The 15,937-nt window shown below is 45.1% G+C and overlaps 1 protein-coding gene across 1 annotated transcript in view; it reads right to left on the minus strand.

Moving 5' to 3' along the window:
* The window catches only part of LOC137348050 (integrin beta-3-like), a 94,056-nt gene that overhangs the window by 26,623 nt on the left and 51,496 nt on the right, over positions 1-15,937 (minus strand). Inside the window, exon 10 of the mRNA XM_068013165.1 lies at positions 7,531-7,963. Coding sequence (XP_067869266.1) covers positions 7,531-7,963 — 433 coding nt within the window. The remainder of the gene's footprint in view (positions 1-7,530; positions 7,964-15,937) is intronic.

The following is a 15,937-nucleotide window of genomic DNA, read 5'->3' on the forward strand; positions in this document are numbered from 1 at the left end:
TGCTAGTGTTTACGCTCTGCACGAGCCTCCTCCCACCCCTCTTCATCTAACCGCACCTTCTATTCCTTTCTCTCTTATGTACTTATCTAGCTTCCCCTTATTTTAAATGGGTTGATTTTCTGTTTCACACTGTTTTGACAAATATAGGCTTCCTCAATCTGGGCAGTTAGGACAAAACAACTAAACGGAGAGGAGAAAACACATTATAAGTGAAGTAAGAAAAGAATTCTAAAAATAGCGCTGACGAAATTTTCTTTCTGGTTAATCTTTACATCGTGGTGTTGAATCATATCGCAAGAATTTTAAGTTGGAACTGTCTCCAGCCCACACACTTTAGCAATTAGGTGTTCTGCTTGTGACATCATGGGAATGGCTCCATTAACAGCAATGGGGACTTGCTTTTCTGATTCATCTGCATGCCAGTTAGATCCCCCCAGATAAACATAATAGTGGCAGGCAGGCTTCCCAGGGCCCAAGCCAGCTCTGGGTCACTTCTCAGGCCAGTGTGAGGTGGAGTCACTCCACTCCCATATGATACATTGTGGAGAAGGACGGAGACTCAATACGATGGGGCTACTTGAAGATGCTACGATGACGGTATATATTTTTTATAGGAACATAGGAGCAGGAGTAGGCCATTCAGTCCGTCGAGCCTGCTCCACCATTCAGTTAGATCATAGCGGATTATCTACCTCAACGCCACTTACCTGCGCTATCCCCATATCCCTCAATGTCATTAGTATTCAGACACAGCACAGTTGCTCAGCACAACAATCCAACACCGTGTTGGACAGACCCAAATTTAACCTACTTAGAAATGCCGACCCACCTTGTGGGTTTTGTTTGCTCAGTATGGAATGCATGATCTCTCCTCAAAGGGGCACATCCCACTTTTGACAAAGTCAAGGCTAGGGAGCCCCAACTATGTTTATATCTCCTGCTGCTTGCCTGGTCCTACCCGATTGACCAGTAGCTCTCATGGTTATCTGGAGTGGAATGGGAAGATTGCCAGGCTGCCTCTGCAGGAATGTGCAATTTTAAAGGGGATTAAGAACAGAAAGGCCTGGGGGTGTTTGTGCACAAATCTTAGAAGGACAGGTTAACAAAGCAGTTAGTAAAACATATGGAATTCTGGGCATTGTAAATAGAAGCATGGAGTACAAAAGCCAGGAAATTATGATAAACCACTTAAAATGCAGTTTGGCTCCAGCTGGTGTATAGTGTCTAATGCTGGGCACCACACTTTCGGAATGACACGAAGGCTTTGGAGAGGGTACGGAACAGATTTACTAGAATGATTCCAGAAATGATATATTACAGTTCCATGGATAGACTGGAGAAGTTGGCATTGTTCTCCTCAGAGCAGAGAAGACTAATAGGAGATTTTTGATAGAGATAAAACTATGAAGGGCTTAGATCGAATAAATGAACAGATGTTGTTTCTAATGGCAGAAGGGTCAATAACCAGAGGGTTCAGATTTAAGATGATTGACAAAAGAACCAGAGGTGACAGGAAGAAAAACTTTTTAATGCAATTAGTGGTTCAGATTTGGAATGAACTGCCTGATTGGGTGGTGGATATAGGTTCAATAGTAGCCTTCAAAAGGAAGTTGGATAAATACTTTAAGGAGAAAAAAAATGCAGGGATATGGGGAAAGAACAGGGGAGCAGGACTGACTGCATTGCTTTTTAAAAGAGCTGGCACAGATTCAATGGGCCGAATGGTTTCCTTCTGTGCTGTACTATTCTATAATTCTATGATTTATATATTTGTGAGCCAATTTAGCTGGCCAACCACAAAATGAGAACCTGTCTAGTTCAGGCATAGGATTACTGAGTAGAGGATTGTAGGAGGTGAACTTGATTCTGAGCTCTAATTGCCAGGTGTGTCATCTTGGAGCCACCTTGACCCCAAAGAGACCACTCTCACCTCTCTCTGAAGGAGATAGCCACTGGTACAATGTCTTTGGAGAGGGAGCAGACTTTTTTCAGATGGACATTGGATGAGGATTTTGAATAGAAAGTTGCTGCCCTAGACTTTCCTTCCTCTTTGAATTTGGGCTATTTGGGTAAATGACAACATCTCACCATTGAATGGAGGTCTCCGACCCAGAATATATAAAACCTTGAAGTTGAGCCAAGATCTTACTGGGATCTTTTCCAGAAATGTCTTTGGTTTGAGCCAGGCTCCAGTCTGGTGAGCGAGACTGTGGGGAAGGTACAATTCCAATTAAAGGCCTGCTACCCCACCTGAACCCAATGGGATCCGACGATATGTGTCGGGTTCGAGTCGAGTTGGGCCGCACTTTCAGATCCGGCCTTCGGGCTCGGGGCGGGTCGGGCTGGGTCTGCGTCGGACACACGCAGTAAGAATTGCCAGTAAGTGCTTAAAGGAAAAAAAACTTACCTGAGCTGCGAGACCGGGATGTCAAGCAGGGAAACTCTGAGTCTGCGCAGTGAGTGTGTGAGCGTCTCCATGACGTCATCACGCTCATGTTGCAGCTTCCTGAAGATTGGGAGTTGGAAGGTAAGTCAAGGGAACACTGCGGTGGTCAGCTCGGATCGGGTCGGGCTCGGGTTGGGTCGGGCTCGGGGGGAAAATGGAGGGACTCGGGCCGGGTCGGGCTTGGGTCCGATGTCGGGTTTTTTTTTGTGACTTGAGCAGGCCTCTAATTCTAATCTGTTGGAGGCAAAAAGGAACAAGTGGAGGCTGTCTGATATCTACAAACTAGATGCTTTCTGAAAACATGAGCTTCAGGAGTTGGGCAATGGTGCACTTTCTGTGTACCTTATCTTTGAGGCTGTGTTGTTTGCTGAGTATTATGAAACACCAGTTGTCTGTGATCGCTAATTAAAGCCATTTCATATGGAAGGCCAAGCCTGTGTGTTGTACGTGGTATCAGCATGAGGCAATGTCAAACATTCCACTCGGAGGAGTATAGGTTGCATAGCTGCACTCTGCCCTGATAATAATGTTCCAACTCAGTAGGAATATTGTCTCTCTGAGTACTCGTATTTATGGAGAATGGACTGACACTATTCCAAATTCATATTTACATGGGGCCTTTAGTGCAATATTTCCAAATTAGCATTATATCTTTCCTGTGGGACATGCATTTTCTGAGTGATTCCTCCAAACTTAGGTTCGGTCTGTTCCAGTGCAATGGGCTTTATATGGTATTTCACTGATAGATTAAATATTGCTGACTTAGTGATGCCTGGTTACACCTCCATTTAGCATCTGCTTATCCTATTTGAGATGCTTCAACGTCCCCAAGGGTTGACAAGTTTCTTATGCTGGGCTGGGGTAGGACGGACACAATAGGCCAAAATGTGAGGACAGGATGATAGTTGCCCAGCGTCCACTTTCAGAGTGGACAATGTTTTCTTCCGCCCCCAGTGGCACTGTTTGTGTGGGGGGCTGATCTAGGGTGGGTTTGAACTTGCCTCATAATGAATTGTGGCTCACCTCCTCCATGTGATGTTTCAGCACATGTGCAGAACAGGTAAGCCCAGGTGGAAGTGAGACAGCAAGGTTAGCTATTTGCATAGCTCCATGAGTAGTGTTAGGAGGGCTGGAAACAACTGGTAGTTACAGAATATTGAGCATGCAAGGTCCTGGTTTGGTAGTTCCTAACTATTTCTAATCTAGTCAAAAGAGATACATGTTAAAATCTACTTAAAGTAATTCTAGAAGTAATGGTGTTTAAAGGAACACCAGAGGATGTTTTTCACACCAGCAACATCTTAGGGAGCTGCAGATCACACTGAGAAAGCTGTTTAATTGAAAATAACACAAGGAATAGAAGAAGTTGAGATGGACTAAGGCAGGAAGGTCTGAATATGGCTGGTTTAGTTAATTTAACAGACAGCACTTACTCTGCTAAATTACGAAAAAGCTGTGGCTTGCATGAAAAAAAGGCAAACATTTTTGGTTTGTTGCTCAGTGTAATGATTGTCATGAAACGCTTCGTCACATCACTAAGAAGTGGCAAAATGGTGATAGAGGAAGATAGAAACAGGAGTAGACCATTCAGCCCGTTGAGCATTCAATGAGATCGTATTAAATCTGTACCTCAGCTCCATTTGCCCGTCTTTGCTCCACATCTTATGATGCTCTTACCCAACAAAAATACCAGTCTTGAAAGTTCCAACTGTCCTCCAGCATCTCCTGCTTTTCAGGGGGAAAGTTCCAGATTTCCATCACCCTTTGTGTGAAAATGTGCTTCTTGACTTTGCTCCTGAATGACCTAGCTCCAATTTTAAGGTTATGTCCCCTTGTTCTTGATTCCCCCACCAGAGGAAATAGCTTCTCTGTATCTACCTTACCAAATCCTGTTAACATCCTTGATCAGATCACCAGCCACACATCCCCACACCCCCCAATCTCCTATCCACAGCCAAGTAACCAATACAAACAACTCGTGACTGGAATTTCCACAGAGTCTGTTTTTTTCCCTGTGATTATTGTTTTTTCAAAGAAAGTAAAGGAAATGTATAATTTTCCACCATAGTTCTAATTCTTTAAAAAAAGCCATTATGTACATAGGCACTTTGATATAGACGATGCATAGGACCAGGTGATTTTTACAATATTCTCATTATTCCTACTTCCTACATGAGCCATGTAATTTAAATTCACTTCTTCGGAGATTCCTAAAGTCCCCACAACAACAACAACTTGCATTTATATAGTGGTTACAAAGTGGAAAAATGCCCCAATACGCTTCACAGTGACAAAAATGGACACTGAGAGAAAGACATTGGGAGGGGTCAGCTTGGCCAATGAGATGGGTTTTAAGTAGCAGCTTCAAAATGCAGTGTCGGAGGAGGAGGAGGTAATATACAAGTCAAACATAATTGACAGGTTTCTGAGTTCCCCCTATCTGGAGTTGTCGATTCCTCAACGTGCTCTGAATTGCTAAAAACACATGACAGTTGTGTGGCTAAGTTCCAATCAAAGAGCAATACTTTAAAGTAGAAGCGTTGCATTCATCCTTTGTCAGTGACGGAAGTTTATTTCTGACAGGGATCCCTGTGTTCCAAGTTGAATTTTTATACATAAGCCTTGGATTTCCATGGGAGATTCTCTCGATCCCATCATAACATCCACAGGAGATTGTGCTAGTTCTCCCCCATTGGGTACAGACTCAGACCTAGATAATTTGCAGAGTGGGGCTGTATCCTGGGGAAAGTGCCTCAGTTCATGGAGAGCAGCCCACATATAGTGAGCCTTTGGCAGTTTGAGGGTCACTGTAGAGGCTGGAACTGCTGGGTAAAGTGCGCCGTGCTAGCACAGGGATGACGAGATTCCCCCCACCCAGCTCCACAGATCAGGCAACAGCCTGACCCCAGGCATGCCGGTTGTAATATTTAAAGACTACCTTGTGTCCTGATGTTTAGAGGCCCAGGTCATAATTTCAGCCTGGACACCTGTGCGATCTCCACATGTACCTGACTTAGAGTGCAACATCTCCTGCCCCACCCACCAGCAGCATTGAGAAGGTGGAACCTGTCCCCATATCGTGTGGTTGAGGTGAATGGCATAAATGCATGCAAGGGAAAGCTAGATAAGTACATAATGGAGAAAGGAATAGGAGGATATGCTGATAGGGTGAGATGAAGCAGGGTGGGAGGAGGCTGGTGTGGAGCAAAAACACAGGCATAGACCTGTTGGGTCACAGAACCATAGAAAAATTACAGCACAGAAGGAGGACATTCAGCCCATGGTGTCTGCGCCAACTGAAAAAAACTAGCCACCCAATCTAATCCCACCTTCCAGCACCGTTGTAGCTTTGCAGGTTAAAGCGCTTCAGGTGCATGTCCAGGTTGAGGGTTTCTGCATCCACCACCATTCCTGGCAGTGAATTCCAGACACCCACCACCCTCTGGGTGAAAGGTTTTTCCTCATGTCCCCTCTAATCCTTCTATCAATCACCTTAAATCTGTGCCCCCTGGTAATTGACCTCTCCGCTAGGGGAAATGGGTCCTTCCTGTCTACTCTATCTAGGCCCCTCATAATTTTGTACACCTCAATTAAGTCACCCCTCAGCCTTCTCTGTTCTAAGGAAAAGAACGCTAGCCAATCCAATCTTTCCTCATAGCTGCAACTTTCAAGCCCTGGCCTGTTTCAGTGCTAGAAATACAATGGGGGAATTTTAACAATGGAACATTGCCAAGGAGATGTTGGGGGGGGGGGGGGCGAGGGCTGGGGAGTGGAGGGTCGGGAGTGGGGGTTGGAGTGTTTAATTGATCTAGGTTTGATTGTATTAGTTTGTCTACTGATCAGTGTTCACTGTGTTTGATTTTTTAAAGCCTGGTTTGAAACTGAAACTAAAAGAGACAGGCTGGAATGTTCTAGAGAAACAGAGACTGTTCTGAGAAACACAGTGTTCTGAAATCTCTTAAGTGCTGAGATATTTTAGAGAACTGTAAATAAAGCAGTTGGTGATTTAAAACAAGTGTGATATCTGCATTGCTCTGAGATAAATCAGATATATAAAATGGGAAACTGAACTTCAATGCATTGTGTATGTTCTTACTTCTGGTTTAATCTGGTCAGGCTGGGGGTCGGGTAAGTAATTCGCTCGCGAGAGGAAAACAATAATTATGTTAATGAGGCTGCATTCCTCAGATTTTAGCAGCCTTTTGAATTTACTGCTGGCTGAGTACTCCAGGGCTCAGGAAACCCGGCAGCTAAAGGGAGTCCAGAGCAGCCAGATCCCAGATAACTACGTTTCCAGCATTGCTTGTGGGTGCAGAAGCAGGAGTGCTTCCCCGTAGACCCTACTATCTGCCTTCCTTCCTCCCTCCTCACTTTCCAGTCCTCAGCTGGGGCCTCAGAAATCAGGCTTTCTCGCCTACCGGCCTCTCAATCTGGTTGGCTGCCAGCCGGAAAACTGATCAGAGAAAAATTCAAATGAAGTCCTGTTAAATTTGTCCACCTTTCCCTATTTCTCTGCCTCCTTGTAAATATCCGGGGCCTACTTAATTCATACCATTAGGTTCGTCTTAAAGAAGGTTTATAGAACAAGATTTTAAATAGTTGCTAAAATTCCAATTATTTATAGCTGTCTGACCTAAAGAGGGGTATAGGTGGCAAAACTCTGTAAAATAAGGAACAAATGTGTATGATAAAATAAGGGAAAGAAAATCTTGCATTTATATAGCACCTTTCAGGGTCTCAGGAGGTTCTAAAGCGCTTTATGGCCAATGAAGTACTTTAGTAGTGTAGTCACTGTTGTAATGTAGGAAACATGACAGTCATTTTGCGCACAGCAAGATGATATTAAAATAGAGCACGTTTAAGCCCTGGTTTCAGAATTTGACTCTAAACCAGTAGTTTGCCAGTTCCAGCACCATTAGGCATTACTTGAGATTGTATGTGTTTCATCCAAGATCTTTGGCTTCATCATGGGAGGAAGCATTGAAGAGAAGAATGCAGGAAATGCAATGACTAGGAAACTCAACTAGCACCTCCTATGGGCCAGTAGCCAACACTTTAAATTAGCAGAGTATTATGTCACTCACCTGAGCACATCTTCCCCTTGTATCGTCCACAAGAAAAGTCATCGCATTCGCAGAACTTGCCAGATATGGTCCCAAATTCACTGCTGTGGCAAACGCACTGTCCACAAAGGCACTCCCCACGGTTACTGCAAAAGGGGTCGCCTTCCTTTGGAGAGCAGGTGTCCTGTGTAGTCACTGAGTAATCCCCGTCTGTGCACTCACAGTGAGGTCCAAGGCGACCTGGGAGGCACTTGCAGACTCCGCACTCGTAGGTCCCGTTGCCGTTGGTACACTGAGTGCTGTTCTCCATTGCATCACTCTCACATTCACAGGCACAGCTGAAATTGACGGTCACCTCCAGAGAATCCTTAAACAGAATCGGCTTCAGCGTAAATGTCTTCACTTTCCCATCCTTCGGACAATCTCTGGCCTCCAGTTTCACAGTAAATTCCACCTAGGGACAAAGAAAACAAAGAACTTGCATTTACATAAAGCTCAAGATGTACTGAAATGCTTTGCACGAACAGATCACTTTGAAGCGTAGTCTGGATATAAGGTGAAAGTGGCAGTCAATTTATACAGAGCAAGCAGCAACGAGATAAATGACCAGAGCTATTTTTGGTGATGTTGATTGAAGGCAGAATGTTGGCCAGAACAGGTTAAGAACTCCCTGCTTTTCTACAAACAGTACCATGAAATCTTTAAAGTCTATCTGAACACCAAGTGTAACACTTCATAGGTTACTATTACTCAATAAGTTTTTATTCTGCTTGGGCTGATAATAATGACTGCTATTACTCGGAACTTTGCCATTACTTTATAGATCGCTATCATTCTGTAGATTGCTCTTACCTGAATGGTTTACATGACTCTATGGATTGCTTCACTCTATAGATCTCTATAATTCTATGGGTTCCTATTAGTCTACAGTCCGTTATTACTATATGGGTTGCTATTACTCTATGGCTCGCTACTATAATAAAGGTTGCTACTGATTTTTTCGATTGTTATTACTGTACTGGGTGATAGTGCTCTGGGCTCTGCTATTAACCAATGAGACTACTGAGTTCAGATTTGTAAGTTTTTTTTAAATAAGTAGTTTATTTTTTAAACAACATGACTTGTAAATATAAAGTAATCTATCACGAACAAAGTTAGGGATATAACAGGAACAGAATCATTCAAATATGGGGCAAAGTAAGGTTGGACAGTATATTAGAGAAGACTGAAACCTGGACACCATTCACAAGAGGCACTGAACTTACACAAATTGTAATCTGAACTGATGCCTTGACCCTACATACATGGGGCTGGAAATTTTTGCAGGAGGCGGGACTCCCGGCGCCAGGCTGAAAAGTTGGGGGAAGCCCCACCTCTGCATTTTTTCTGACTCCTGGAGAGACCCTCTGGTCTTTTGGGGTCACAGTTTAAGGAGCCGGGATCCTCGTCCCTTTAAACACTTAATAGGGACAGGGACCCCGCCTCCAAGAGCTGCCGGCCAATCATAGGGCTAGCAGCTTAACAGTATTGGCAACGCCACCACAAACAGTGGCCACTGCCAGTACTGCAGAGGCCTCAGACCCAGGCTCAGCGGTGGATCCCTGGAGCAGAGGTAGGTGAGGCGGGGTCACCGGGGCCAGTATGGAAGACCCTGGCAGGGGGATTAGGAGCTGGGCATTCAGTCCAGGGGGAGGGGATCCTGGGGGGGGGGGGGTACATTTGTTCCCAGTGGGGGTCCTCTGTCGGCCACAATTTGCCCAAGCCTGCACGGAGGGCGCCTCATTTTCCAAGGCGTCCTCCCCGCGTGGCAGAGGCACCCTCACCGGCCGCTGGTAAAATCACAGAGGCGGCGGGACGAGGCCCTTAAGTGTCCATTAATAGACCACTTAAGGGCCTCAATTGGCCTCTGGGCGGGAAGGTGGCTGTCAGCCTTTCTTGCCCCCGGGAAGAGCAGGCCTGGCATTCCCGGCGTCGGGTTCCATGGCAGCCGCTGCCACTCTGATTCTCCGGCTCCCTCCACGACGGAATCCGCTGTTGGGAGGACAAAAATTATTGGGAAAAATATAGTCGGGCTGCCCTGCTGCCAAACTTCTTATCCTAGTTTTAAATTAGTAGCTGATCTTACTAAGTCATGTGATATGGGGAAACTGGAAACAGATAATAGGAAAGTCAGTTACTGAAACAAGTAGAAGGTTTTAATTTATTCACAGGCTCACAAGATAAATCACAGATGTGGGAAGCAATTCATCCCACTGCACCTCAGCTGGATTTTCCTCGGTTACACTTCCTGAAATCAGAGGAAAATCAGGGTAAAGAGGCCTACTGCCACATTCCTGCCCATCATGGATTTTCCTCCTTCTCCCCAGCAGGGAAGGCCAACTGCCCTTCACCACCTTGCTGCATGGAGGTAGGGTCTGGAATCCCAGTTGATTTACATGCCTTGACCTCCTGGCACTGGGTCGTCAGGGAAGGAGGGTTTGGGGAGAGGGCATTAATCTCGGGAGCAGTAGAGGAAAGCTCTTTTGGAGGGACAGAGCATAGTAGGGGCAATTCTTTCTCTCCTCAGGTTTTACAACTGTAACTTGGCTCGGGCTTCTTGGTGGCAGGATACCACCAGGTATCTGTTCTGCCTAGATAATGACCCCTTACCAAGGAAACTGAGTCAGGGTTGCAGCAGGGTCACGGCAGTGGGCAGAACTCCTGTCCCAATTTGCCATCAGTGGGTGAAAGGAAATACAGCCCTCAGCTGCCTGCCTCTCCGAACAACATGCCCTTCCCATCTGAAAGTGCTGACTCAAACTCTCACAAAGATGATTCCAGTGCTGTAGTCTCCAATCGATCTGATGTTTCATTTCAAGTATTGGTCCTTAAGTGGAGCAGGACTTTTACATTAGACCTAATCTTGCCTTTCTCTAGTTTGAACTGGCTTCACCTGGTAAAGTATTATCACTTGAGTATTATGTCCGTCAGATGCCTGTAGGGATTGCAGGGATTGGACTCCAGCTCGACAGTATCTTCTGTGAGTTGGCATTCTTTGTGATGTACATTTGGTTGGATTTTCTGTGGAAGTTTCCCTCTGATCAAACAAATGGCAAACCAGCATAGCATCATCTTCCTCCTCTCCCGCCTTCTAGTCACTGTCTGGTGACTGAGCCACTTCTACGCAAGTCCTGCAGATTTAACCCCTCCCATGGGTGCGAGAGCAAGTTTATCTGCTGGAAGCTTTGACGGGTTCTGATCTCTATTCGACGGGGTTTCAGCCAGGCAAGTGGAGATGCTGCGAGGGCCAGTATCCTTCTCATCTTCCATCCCAGCCACAATCTCTGTTCACTAGCTGCTGACTCCAAACCTCTCCCTGGCCATTGTCTGAGGCTGAACCAGACTGTTCACCTTGGAGCCCTAGTTTCAGATCTTCGTGTAGGCTCATTATCAAATATTATCTGAAAAAGGTCTTTTGAAGTACCTTGGGGCATTTTTACTAAGTTAAAGACACTATATAAATACAAGTTGTTGTTGTTGGCATCTGGAAATCGATTTGCATGGAGTGCACAAAGGTGGTGGGGAGCAGCTTGAACAACCATAGACTGATGAAGGTCTGGGTTACTCTATTTTGTGCTGGCCCAGTTTGTTAGTGTCTCCATAATGTTTGTCCCTTCTCCTCTGCTCCTGAAGACAAGTTGCCCAAAGAGATGTTGTCCACATAAGTAAGATCCTCAACATTGTCTTCCTTTTTTTTATTTGTTTGGGGGGTGTGGGCATTGCTGGCTAATTGCCCTTGAGAAGGTGGTGGTAAGCTGCCTTCTTGAACCAATGCAGACCTTAGGGTGTAGGTACACCAACAGTGCGGTTAGGAAGGGAGTTCCAGGGTTTTGACCCAGTGACAGCGAAGGAACAGCGATATAGTTCCAAGTTAAGTGGTGGTGTTCCCATGCATCTACTGCCCTTGTCCTTCTAGTTGGTAGAGGCTGTGGGTTGGAAGGTGCTGTGAAAGGAGCCTTGGTGAGTGGCTGCAGTGCATCTTGTAGATGGTACACACTGCTGCCACTGTGCGTCGGTGGTGGAGGGAGTGAATGTTGAAGGTGGTGGATGGGGTATCAATCAAGCGGGCTGCTTTGTCCTGGATGGCGTTGAGCTTCTTGAGTGTTGTTGGAGCTGCACCCATCCAGACAAGTGGACAGTATTCCATCACACTCCTGACTTGTGGACAGGCTTTGGGGAGACTGGAGGTGAGTTAGTTGCCACAGAATTCCCAGCCTCTGACCTGCTCTTGTAATCACAGCATTTATGTGGCTGGTCCAGTTCAGTTTCTGGTCAACGGTGACCCCCAGGATGTTGATAGTGGGGGATTCAGCGATGGTAATGCCATTGAACCTGAAGGGAGATGGTTAGATTCTCTCTTGTTTGAGATGGTCATTGCCTGGCACTTGTGTGGCACGAATGTTACTTGCCACTTTTCAGCCCAAGCCTGGATGTTGTCCAGGTCTTGTTACATCTGGACATGGGCTGTTTCAGTATCTGAGGAGTCATGAATGGTGCTGAACATTGTGCAATCATCAATAAATATACCCACTTCTGACCTTATGATGGAGGGAAGGTCATTGATGAAGCAGCTGAAGATGATTGGGCCTTTTATAGGACAGGACTAAGAGAGGAAGGAATGGATTAAGAGAGGAGGTCCAGGGTCTACACGCTCATGTTGCTGCCATCTCAGCATCCAAAAAAGTGATAAACCAGCTAAAAACAAAATGTGAAGAGCAACTGAGGAACTTTCCCAGCACTGAGCTGTGTCTCCAGGTGCACGAGACAAATTCCTCAGGAGGGCATTCTTAGGGTGACATCATCAACGTTGACTGGCACCAAACTGTGTCTCCAGGTATGTCTCCAGCAGTCAACACTGATGATGTCACCCTGAGAAAGGAAGCTAAGCATGGCAAAGATCCCAACAGGAAGTACCAGAAATCCACCAAGGTGACAAACAACATGATGCACACTCTGGTCAGAACACCTGATGATGGGAATTGGAATCAACTGGCTGAGGTGGTTTGCAGAGCTGATACTAATGGGTCGTGTTCTGAAATTACCTGGTCCTAGGTTGCTAGACAAGAAACAGAATCCCTATTTAAGTTGCCTGTACTCACTTGTTTGTGCAGCTATGTTGACAGAGGCAGCTCCTTGAAGAGCTGCCATCTAATTAGATGAGATTTCTTGTATCTCCTTCCATTGCATTGGGTGACACTGGGGTGTTGGTTCCCTTTAATTCTTTGAAAGAGCTATCAAATTAGTCCCACTCCTCTGCTCTTTCCTCATAGCCCTGCAATTTTCCCAATCAAGAATTTATCCATTTCTTCTTTGAAAGTTATTATTGAATCTGCTTCCTTCACCCTTGCAGGCAGTGACAATTGCTGCGTTAAAAAAAACTCCTTCTCTCATCACTATTTCTTTTGCCAATTACCTTAAATCTGTGTCCTCTGGTTACCGACCTTCCTGCCAGTAGAGTGTGGTTAATAAGACTGGTGAGGTACAGGTGTAGATTGCCATGTGGAAATATAATGTTGTGGCTATAACAGAGACTTGGATCAAAGAAGGGCAGGACTGGGTGTTAAATACTCCTGGATACAAGGTGTTCAGGAAAAATAGGAATGGGAAAAAAGGGGGGAGGGGTGGCAGTATTGATTAAGGAGAGCATTGCAGTGCTGGAGAAAAAGGATGTCCCAGAGGGGTTGAGGACAGAATCAATTTGGCTAGAGCTAAGGAACAAAAATGGTGCAGTTACATTGCTTGGTGTTGTCTATTGGCCTCCAGCTAGTGGGAAGGACGTGGAGGAACAAGGAAATTACAGAGAGGTGCAAAAATTATAGGATAGTTATAATGGGAGACTTTAATCATCCAAACATAGCCTGGGATAATAGTAGTGTGAAGGGAAGTGAGGGGCAAGAGTTCCTAGAGTGTGTTCAGGAAAATTTTCTGCAACAGTATGTTGCTAGTCCAATGAGAAAGGAGGCACTGCTAGAGCTGGTTCTTGGGAATGAGGTGGGCCAAGTGGATCAAGCATCAGTAGGAGAGCATTTAGGGGAGAGTGATCATTGTATCATATGGTTTAGGCTGACTATGAAAAAGGACAAAGAGCAATCCAGGGTAAGAATAATTAACCGGGGGAAGGCCGACTTCAATGGGGTAAGAATGGAGGTGGGGCGAATAAACTCGAGTCAAAAGCTGGCAGGAAAACTGGTAAATGAACAGTGGGCTACCTTCAAAGAAGAGAGTTTGGGTACAGTCAAGGTATGTTCCCTCGAAGGGGAAAAGTAGAGCAAACAAATCCAGAGCTCCCTGGATGACAAAAGAGGTAGAGATTAAGAGAAAGAAGAAAAAGTGTGCTTATGACAGATGCCAGGTAGAAAATACTATTGAGAACCAGGCTGAATATAGAAGGTCCAGAGGGGAAGTGAAAAAGCAAATAAGAGAAGCAAAGAGAGAGCATGAAAAGACACTGGCAGCTAGCTGGCATTAAAGGAAATCCCAAAGTTTTCTATAGGCATATAAATAGTAAAAAAGTGGTAAAAGGAGGACTGGGACCGATTAGGGACCAGAAAGGGGATTTACACATGGAGGCAGAGGGTTTTGCTGAGGTCTTCAATGAATACTTTGCATTTGTCTTTACCAAGGATGAAGATGCAACCCAGGCAATGTTGAAAGAGGAGGTAAGTCAGACACTAGAGGAGTTTAAAATTGATAAAGAGGATATATTGGATAGGCTGTCTGTACTTAAAGTGGCTAAAGCACCAAGACCAGATGAGATGCATCCAAGGATACTGAGGGAAGTGAGGGTGGAAATCGCAAAGGCACTGGCCATAATTTTTCAGTCTTCCTTAGATTCGGGGTGGTGCCAGAGGACTGGAGAATTGCAAACATTACACCTTTGTTCAAAAAAGGGTGTAAAAATAAGCCCAGCAACTACAGGCTAGTCAGTTAAACTACGATGGTGGGAAAACTTCTAGAAAAAATAAGGGACAAAATCAATAGTCACATGGACAAATGCAAGCTAATTAAGGAAAGCCAGCATGTATTTCTTAAGGGAAAATCATGTTTAATTAACTTGCTGGAGTTTTTTGAGGAAGTAACAGAGAGGGTTGATGAGGGCAATGCTGTTGATGTGGTGTACATGGAATTTCAAAAGGCGTTTGATACAGTGTCGCACAACAGACTTGTGAGCAAAGGTGTAGCTCATGGAATAAAAGGGACGGTAGCAACATGGAAACGAAATTGGCTGAGTGACAGGAAACAAGGAATAGTGGTCAATGGATGGGAGGTTTGTAATGGAGTTCCTCAGGGATCAGTGTTGGGACCCTTGCTTTTCCTGATATATATTAATGACCTAGACCTTGGTGGACAGGGCACAATTTCAAAGTTTGCAGATGATATGAAACTTGGAAGCATTGTGAACTGTGAGGAGGATAGTGTAGGACTTCAAAAGGACATCAACAAGTTGGTGGAATGGGCAGAGAGGTGGCAGATGAAGTTCAATGCAGAGAAAAGTGAAGTGATTCATTTTGCTAGGAAGAACATGGAGAGAATATAAAATAAAGGGTACAATTCTAAAGGGGGTGCAGGAGCAGAGGGACCTCGGTGTATATGTGCACACGTCATTGAATGTGGCAGGACAGGTTTCGAGAGGGATTAATAAAGTATACAGTATCCTGGGCTTTATTAATAGGGCATTGAGTACAAGAGCAAGGAAGTTATGTGGAACTTATATAAGACACGAGTTCGTCCTCAGCTAGAGTACGGTGTTTAGTTCTGAGCGCCGCACTTCAGGAAAGACCTGTGGGCATTGGAGAGAGTACAGAAAAGAGTCACGAGAATGGTTCCAGGGATGAGGAATTTCAGTTGTGAAGACAGATTGGAGAAGTTAGGACTGTTTTGCTTGGAGAAGAGAAGGCTGAGAGCTGATTTGATAGAGGTATTCAAAATCATGAGGGGTCTGGACAGAGTAGATAGGGGAAACTGATCCCACTCGTGAAAGGATCGAGAATGAGAGGGCACAGATTTAAAGTATTTGGTAAGAGAAGCAAAAGTGACAAGAGGAAAAACTTTTTCACGCAGTGAGTGGTTAAGGTCTGGAATGTACTGCCTGAGAGTGCGGTGGAGGCAGGTTCAATTGAAGCTTTCAAAAGGGGATTAGACTGTTATACGAAAAGGAGGAATGTGCAGGGTTACGGAGAGAAGGCAGGGGAATGGAATTGAGGGAATTGCTCTTTCAGAGAGCCAGTGCGGACATGATGGGCCGAATGGTCTCCTTCTGCACTGTAATGATTCTGTGAGAAGCAGTTTTTTTCCAATTTACTCTTTTAAAACTCCTCACAATTTTGAACAGATGTGGGAGCATAGACACTCATTGAAATCTCCAATACCCACGAGTACAAGTCATCCC

The sequence above is a fragment of the Heterodontus francisci genome, chromosome 33 (genome assembly GCF_036365525.1).
Source record: "Heterodontus francisci isolate sHetFra1 chromosome 33, sHetFra1.hap1, whole genome shotgun sequence".
Classification (NCBI taxonomy): Eukaryota; Metazoa; Chordata; class Chondrichthyes; order Heterodontiformes; family Heterodontidae; genus Heterodontus; species Heterodontus francisci.